At 41.9% G+C, this 9,010-nt stretch overlaps 1 protein-coding gene across 1 annotated transcript; it reads left to right on the top strand.

Annotated features, from left to right (window-relative positions):
• LOC109908176 (G1/S-specific cyclin-E2) lies at window positions 1-7,501 on the top strand. The gene is made up of 12 exons (XM_020506725.2): window positions 1-75; window positions 973-1,020; window positions 1,163-1,241; window positions 1,358-1,408; window positions 1,939-2,084; window positions 2,410-2,545; window positions 4,456-4,602; window positions 4,744-4,839; window positions 4,911-5,045; window positions 5,158-5,269; window positions 5,371-5,528; window positions 5,790-7,501. The coding sequence occupies exons 2-12, from the start codon at window positions 1,001-1,003 to the stop codon at window positions 5,895-5,897; spliced, it is 1,188 nt and encodes a 395-aa protein (XP_020362314.1). The 5' UTR covers window positions 1-75; window positions 973-1,000; the 3' UTR covers window positions 5,898-7,501.
• Window positions 7,502-9,010: the final 1,509 nt, after the last annotated feature.

Below are 9,010 nucleotides of genomic sequence, written 5' to 3'. Positions count from 1 at the left end.
CCATGGAATGGTCAGATATATAAAGATTGGCGCCGGCGCGACAGCTGATCATTATTCGTTCATTCATTTCTGAGGGTAAGGAGCTGGAGAGGAATTGTTTGCTCATGTATTTAGCTAGCTAGCTATGTTTCTCAGGAGTTTATTCAGAAAATTCGTGGTAAAGCTACTATGTCGATGGGGAACATTCAGTTCATTGGGATATTGTTTTTGTCTAGAAATCTGGAAAAGAAACCAAATTGCAAGGGCGACTGGTAACGTTAGCAAATGGTCTGGTAAACATTAGTTAGTTGATTTGATAAGACAATACATCTCTTTCTTCACATTGGTTTGACGCTGTCTTTGTTATCAACTTTGCTTGATATTTAACGTTAACACGCAAGCCACCACTGCTTTTCATGGACGTGGCATAAAGGTAGTTTAGCCAGTAACTTTGCTAGACAGGAAACTACATCATGCAAATTTTACCTAGCATTGTTGAATTATTGCTATTGCAATACATTATTTCAGTATCTTTTTATTTCATCTATTTATATAAACGTTGTTTTAATATTGATGTATTGGAGGTAAAATTGGTTCACTTGGGAGCTACTGTAGCTAGCCATAGTGACTGTCCAAATCCTCCCGCTTCGAGAAATTGGCGCGTAGTTGGGTTTCACAAACCATCAAAAAGAATTACCGTATGCTTACTTTCGTTAACAATAACAATGTAAGTTATTACCAGGGCTTCTGACATAACATTGGGACTACGGATACAGTAGATTTTATGCAATTTGTGGGAGATTTCTTTGTGGAATGGAGGACGGTACTCACAAGCTCAACCCTCTATACCCATTTGGCATACCATTTTACCGCCCGGACAAAAACAGCCTTTTATTATCAAATCATGTTTTGAACTTGTGAAGATGCTTATTTGTACAAACTCTAAACTATCTTTGCCATTTTAACAATGTTTTCGCCCTGTCTCCTTTTCAGTGGAACTCTGAAGCCTTCAATTAACAGAATGGCTAACGTTAGACGCAGGTATGGGAAGCCACACTGTAATAAAGCATCGTTATCAACAAGCATGATTGCAAGCGAACTTTAAAATAGAATATTTGTACATGTTTGAAAACAATTAGTATGTTGACTGCTTGCTGCCGCTAAAAGTTGTCTGTCCTTCCAGTGGTCGCATCACATTACAAGCAAGAGATGAGAACGCACCGGAACAGAAAGTCAAGATCACACGAAAAAGAAAATCTGAGGTTTGTTCAATTAGCTAGCAGTGTTATTTTTGACCATTAGTGTAGCGGTATTGTTTATATTGGTCTTAAGCCAAATAAGAACTACAGCTAATGGTATTGTCCGTTTTACTTTTCAGACATCAAAAAAGATGCCACCCGCAGTGAAGAAACAAAGCTATGAAATACAGGTTGGTTGCTTGTTTATTCAACCAATTAACGTTACCAAGTTGTGCCAGTGATTGATGACTGTAAAACATTTGGGAGAATATAGGGGTGAACTGGTAAATACATTCGCATGGATGTAGAAGTAATTGAGAATTAACGCTACATACACACACGACTAGTTATCTGTGTCACTGGGTTAGACAGCGTGCAATAACCCCGCGTTTTGTCTGTCCCTCCCTTTCTCCTCCCCGCCTGATCTAAATCGCTTTGCGTTCTTTGTTTTGTATACACTATGGAACGCCCATCAATAACCGTTTCTGTCGCCATTAAAATAATCATTCTCTTTTTGGTGTTTATGTTAATGTATACTATAGCTTTGAACAGTTTGGTACTTTTCACTGTGCGTGTAGCATGCTGTGACCTATTTGTTAATGATGGCTTTGTTGGCTATATGGAATTTTCACTCGGTAAATGCATGCTTATTTATCTGCATTCGCTGCTTATGTGACTATATGCTGATGAAAAGAGTGAATTTGGTGCCTTTTCTCTCTAGAAACGGTGGTCAGAAGAAGGGGCAAGTCCATGTGTCCTTGTAGAAACGCCACACAAGGAGCTTGTGATGACCAGAGATCTGTCTGGCTTCAAGCAGTTCCGATTCAAGAACATCTTCATCAAGACCTCACCGCTGCCCTGCCTCAGGTACTGTGTCTGTGTTGAAGGGGCTTAGCCCAAATTCCTCATTAGTGGCAACTGCTCCCATGTCTTTGTTCCTAAACTGTACACTACTTAGGAAAACTCTGAATGTCATTTTTTATATGGCACTCTACTGTCAATGCAAATCTTAAATTCCAGTTCAGGGTGGAAGTAGACCTGCAACTAGAGAAACTTTAGAAATGGGCTACTTTTAGCCTTTTTTCATGTTTATGACTATTGATGACAAACATTCAGTATCTGGTTTTGTGCCTCAGTCAATGCCCGTCTACACCGGATGTCCTGTTAAGACCGGTGTGTTTCCCCTTTGCAGCTGGGCCAGCTCGGATGACGTGTGGATTAAGATGCTGAACAAGGAGCTGAAGTATGTCCATGACAAGGGCTTCCTACAGCAGCACCCCAAACTAAAGCCCAAGATGAGGGCCATTCTCCTGGACTGGCTTCTAGAGGTACATGTGTCTCTGAAATGACTTGCTGTACTCTATTCAATCTTGGGCCTATTACTTGTACCCATCTATATGCTCTTGGATTTGCCATAACTGGATTAGAGGTCGACCGATTATGATTCAACGCCGATACCGATTATTGGAGGACCAAAAAAAGCCCATACCAATTAATCGGACGATTGTTTTATATATATATTTGTAATAATGACAATTACAACAAGACTGAATGAACACTTATTTTAACTTAATACATCAATAAAAAGCCATTTAGCCTCAACTAAATAATGAAACCTGTTCAATTTGGTTTAAATAATGCAAAAAAAGTGTAGAAGTAGAAAGTTAATGTTTGAGTTCCTTACTCAGAACATGAGAACATATGAACGTTGGTGGTTCTAACACGAAACTTCAATATTCCAAGGTAAGAGGTTTTAGGTTGTAGTTAATATAGTATTTATAGGACTCTTTCTCTCTACCATTTGTATTTCATATACCTTTGACTATTGGATGTTCTTATAGGCACTATGGTATTGCCAGTGTAACAGTATAGCTTCTGTCCCTCTCCTCGCTCGAACCAGGAACACAACGACAACAGCCATACTCGAAGCAGCGTTACCCATCGCTCCACAAGAGCCCTCTGCAAGGGGAACAACCACTCCAAGTCTCAGAGCGAGTGATGTTTGAAATGCTATTAGCGCGCACCCCGCTTACTAGCCAGCCATTTCACATCAGTTACACCAGCCATTAGGCTGATAGGCTTGAAGTCATAAACAGCACTGTGCTTGTGAAGAGCTGCTGGCAAAACGCACAAGTGCTGTTTGAAAGAAAGCTTACGAGCCTGCTGCTGCCTACCATCGCTCAGTCAGACTGCTCTATCAAATCATAGACTTAATTATAACACACAGAAATACGAGCCGTAGGTCATTAATATGGTCGAATCCGGAAACTACAATTTAAAAACAAAACGTTTATTATTTCAGTGAAATACATAACCTTTCTGTATTTTATCTAACGGGTGGCATCCCTAAGTCTAAATATTCTTGTTACATTGCACAACCTTCAATGATATGTCATGCTTACATAAAATTCTGGTAAATTAGTTCGCCAGGGTGCCCAAACTGTTGCATATACCCTGACTGCGTGCAATGAATGCAAGAAGTGACACAATTTCACCTGGTTAATATTGCTTTCTAACCTGAATTTCTTTTAGCTAAATATGCAGGTTTAAAAATATATACTTCTGTGTATTGATTTTAAGACGGGCATTGGTGTTTAAGGTTAGGTACAGTCATCAAACGATTGTGCTTTATTCGCAAATGCGCTTTTGTTAAAGCATCCCCCAGCTCTGCATCAATTATATGCAACGCAGGACAGGCTAGATAAACTAGTAAAATCATCAACCATGTGTAGTTATAACTAGTGACTTGTTTTTTTGTAAGTTTAATGCTAGCTAGCAACCTACCTTTGCTTCTACTGCATTCGCGTAACAGGCAGGCTCCTCGTGGTGTGCAATGAGAGGCAGGTGGTTAGAGCATTGGACTAGTTAACTGTAAGGTTGCAAGATTAGACCCCCCCCCCCCCCCCGATCTGTCATTCTGCCCCTGAACAAAGCCTAGGAACAGTGGGTTAACTGTCGTCATTGATAATAAGAATGTGTTCTTAACTGACTTGCCTAGTTAAATAAAGCTCTAAACATTTTATCGGCGCCCAAAAATACTGATTTCCGATTTATGAGAATTTGAAATCGGCCATTCCGATTAATCGGTCGACCTCTGAACTGGATACGCATGAGCCAAAGGTCTGATACTCCACCTCCATAGTTATTTCTCCAATACTTTGACTTGTTTACTATAGTGCCACAGGATTTGTAAGGAGGTGATTGATGTCTAACCCATCCCTGTTTTGTCCTGTTGTAGGTGAGTGAGGTGTACACTCTGCATCGAGAGACTGCTTATCTGGCTCAGGACTTCTTTGACCGCTTCATGCTGACACAGGATGATATGGCGAAGGACCGACTGCAGCTCATAGGCATCACAGCCCTCTTCATCGCATCGAAGATAGAGGTAGGTGTAACGTCCTCCATTTTCATGCTCTTCTGGATGGTGACCACTGCTTTAGTTTATACTGTAAACAAATTAATAAGATGGCGTTAGCACTTCTCTTATTTTCATCTCGTCTAATTGTTCCCTCCTTATGTCCCTCAGGAAATCTACCCTCCAAAGCTCCATGAGTTTGCCTACGTTACTGACGGAGCCTGTGAGGAGGAAGCGATCCTGGAGATGGAACTTGTCATGTTGAAGGTAAGAAACCCCCTGTGCCCAACACTGTACTAATTCAGTTGTCACATGACTTAATGACTCTCCTCCATCAGGCGCTGAACTGGAACCTTTGTCCAGAGACGGTGATCACATGGCTGAAGCTCTATGCTCAGGTGGAGTCGCTAAAGGATGGTGTCAACTTCCTGGTACCTCAGTTCTCTCAGGACACCTACATCCAGATCACACAGGTGAGTCCACTAGCCCCCCTCCCCCGGCAGCTTCTCCTGACACTTGACTTTCGTGGAAGGTTTTTAGCTTCCCTCCAGCTGTTTTAATGGTTGTCCTGGTCTCTTGTTACAGCTTTTAGACCTGGCCATCCTGGACATCAACTCTCTGGACTACCAGTATGGGATACTGGCTGCTGCTGCCTTCTGCCATTTTTTCTCATTTGACGTTGTCCACAAAGTATCAGGTAAGCAATGATTTGACATCGTGTACATGGGTTGGCCCCACTCTAGAACCCCACAGCCCTCCTGTGTTATTACATCGTTACTAATGTCTGTTTCTGTGCAGGTCTGACGTGGGATAGTATTGCTCCCTGTGTCCGGTGGATGAGCCCCTTCATGCACACGGTCAGTGCCTGTCCCAGAGCAGAGCTCAAGGACTTTAAGAAAGTGACGTCTGACGACAGACACAACATCCAGACCCACGTAGACTACCTGTCCATGCTGGTGAGGGCTCACATTTTCAGGGGCTGGAATGGGTACAATATTCAAAGAAAACAACCAGAATGGCTGCTCACTGTTGGCTGTTTCGAGTATCTTTACCAGTGTTTGGGAGTAGCAAGTCTCTTTCACCCAGACATGTATTGCAGCCATCTTGGTGATGCATGGGCAGCCATTTTGTGCTACAAAGTCATATTTTAAGTAAAATAATAGTACTACGCATACAAAATGTTCATTGTTCTTATTGAATCATCTTGTCTGTTGCAGAGCGACGCTCACCAGAGGCAACCGGACATCCAAGACAGACTATCGCCTGCTGCCATAGGAGGGATATTGACTCCACCAAAAAGCACAGAGAAACCAGCCAATCACTGAGCCCCAGGGTCTCCTTGTGTTGATCTTCTGACCAACCAGATGAAGGGAGAATTCCCTAGATGTCATGCCTGACCAGCCAGAGGATGGGGAAACTTCGGAACCTCATCCTCACGTGACCAATCAAATGAGCTTTTAGGCATAACTCACCTTTGTGTAGCATGTTAAAATGAGTTATTTAACTTTTTTATACCAAGCTGTATATATGTAGTATAACCATGGAAATCAGCTCATGGTTACTATATTGACTTAATTTGTCAAATGATTGCAACAAAGACCCTGTTCTCGCAGTCTTAATCCCCAGAATTAGAATTTTACATGGAGAACATTTGAGTTGACTCAAGCCTTTCTCTATAGGAAAGCATGTCTGCTGTTCCCCCTCTGTTACTTGAAGCTGAACATCTCAAGACATGGGATGTTTTGATTGCTAAAAAGCTCATTACTTGAGGTGAATTGGTACATAATGCTCACAGTTGAGTTGCTTAACTTGGTCTCTTAACATTGTGTTATCATGTGTATCTGGTGCTGTGTAGTTTAAATCTGGGTGCTCCTGGAAATGCTCAGCCATACAGTAACACTGAAAGCAGTCTTGATGTTTGCTCTGGTGACATTTTAAACATTTGAGCTGTTTGAAAGGGTAGTGCAGGGCTAACTGTTTACTACACAACCTTCTTAAACACTGTTTTTGAAGTTGTGTATTCTCACCACACTGAACGACTCATTGTGTATTCTCACCACACTGTGAACGACTCATTGTGTATTCTCACCACACTGTGAACGACTCATTGTGTATTCTCACCACACTGTGAACGACTCATTGTGTATTCTCACCACACTGTGAACGACTCATTGTGTATTCTCACCACACTGTGAACGACTCATTGTGTATTCTCACCACACTGTGAACGACTCATTGTGTATTCTCACCACACTGTGAACGACTCATTGTGTATTCTCACCACACTGTGAATGACTCATTGTGTATTCTCACCACACTGTGAATGACTCATTGTGTATTCTCACCACACTGTGAACGACTCATTGCATTCTCCTGCCACAACACATTCCTGGACAACTTGACTTCAGTAGTTTGATTTAGACCCTTTGGACTGACTTACAACTGTATGTAATTTTTAACATTGTATTTATTTGTTCATTTATGCCTTAGTGTTTTTATGTCTATATACATTCATAGGGCTATGAATTCAGGTCTTTCACAATGCCAAAGGCAAACAATTTAAGTCACGGGATGCATGTTATTTATGACGATCTGTTATTGGGCGGAAAACCCGGTATAATGCAGTTACATATGAAATGTAGTTTTGCGCTAGCCTCTCCGTGGCCTTAGTTGAACTACTATGGCGATAGTGTGATGTGAAGACTTGAGAACCCAGAGGTTCCAGTGCAGGGCTCCAACCCAGTCAGTCTAGCAAACCTGTGACTGTCAACTGAAACCTTCAGTGTTGTGCAGATGTCTTCCGAGGCAGCCGTATACAAAGAACCATGTTTAAACTGTAAATGAAATACTAATGTATATATGTTATGTACATAAACTGAAAGTTATGTTTTCTAATGGAATTGTCTTGAATAAATGACAAATGTATGCATTTTGCCTGCTTTTAAGGTTGACATTACAATGGCAGCATTTGCCTTGTACTTGTTTGACTATGGTTTGTTAGATTCTTGTGAATTGGTGAGGGAGTGACATCTAGAACTGGTCTAACTTGAATGAATCAAGCCACAAGATCCATACACAATACTACCTCTTACATAGACTGGAGAAGTCCTCTTATTTCCATCTGAAATGGGACGAACATCGCCTTTCCTTCAACAAGCGTGAGGTGTGAGCATCACCCCTTCGTGTCCTCTGACATAAAAAGCAATTTTTCACAGAATGATGGGGTGTTATAAAGATGAGGCCTGCACTTTTAACATGTGCTTTGCATTACTACAGTATCCTTATCAGGCCTTGTATTGTCTTGGGTCTGGCATTTCATGTTTACACATGCCATGGGAGTGTGTCTTCTGAGGGGGAAGGGAACGCTTTACTACTGGAATGACAGGTGTTGGGTAAAAGAAGCCTTAACTGAGACTGGGGTAAAGTCTCAATGAAATGCTCAACTTCACTCCAGTATTGAAGGGTGTTCGTTGAAACCAGAGGGACACTAATCTAATGAACATTAGGTTAAAAAGTGGGCCAAAGCAGCTGTAAGAGACTCAGAAATATGTGATTGTGTTAAAGGTTCAATGCAGCCATTATCTCAATATCACGTCATTTCAGGGTAACAATTAACTTAGTGATAATGGTAAAAACTTGAATAGCTTCTTAGCAAACAGCAATTTCTCAAGCAACAATTTTGCTCAGACTGTGGGAATGGTCTGAGTGGGGAGGGGGAAATGATCTGTTATTTTGCTCAGACGGTGGGAATGGTCTGAGTGGGGAGGGGAAACGATCTGTTATTTTGCTCAGACTGTGGGAATGGTCTGAGTGGGGAGGGGGAATTGATCTGTTATTTTGCTCAGACTGTGGGAATGGTCTGAGTGGGGAGGGGGAAACGATCTGTTATTTTGCTCAGACTGTGGGAATGGTCTGAGTGGGGAGGGGGAAACGATCTGTTATTTTGCTCAGACTGTGGGAATGGTCTGAGTGGGGAGGGGGAAATGATCTGTTATTTTGCTCAGACTGTGGGAATGGTCTGAGTGGGGAGAGGGAAATGATCTGTTATTTTGCTCAGACTGTGGGAATGGTCTGAGTGGGGAGGGGGAAATGATCTGTTATTTTGCTCAGACTGTGGGAATGGTCTGAGTGGGGAGGGGGAAATGATCTGTTATTTTGCTCAGACTGTGGGAATGGTCTGAGTGGGGAGGGGGAAACGATCTGTTATTTTGCTCAGACTGTGGGAATGGTCTGAGTGGGGAGGGGAAACGATCTGTTATTGGCAGAGAGGTTTTGAACGATTTATTTTTGGTCTAACTAATCCACGCCTCTGTCACCAGGCAGGCCAAAACTCCATCCCACTAAAACAGGCTGAAATTTCAGTCAGTCTTTTCAAACAGCTCTTACACTAAAAGGTCATTATCATTTTCAGATTTTCACAGTATTATTCCAACCTCCT

This window comes from Oncorhynchus kisutch, linkage group LG2, assembly GCF_002021735.2.
Source record: "Oncorhynchus kisutch isolate 150728-3 linkage group LG2, Okis_V2, whole genome shotgun sequence".
NCBI classification, from domain to species: Eukaryota; Metazoa; Chordata; class Actinopteri; order Salmoniformes; family Salmonidae; genus Oncorhynchus; species Oncorhynchus kisutch.
Note: the sequence above shows the minus strand (reverse complement) of the source record. Positions and strands in the feature narration are given on the sequence as shown.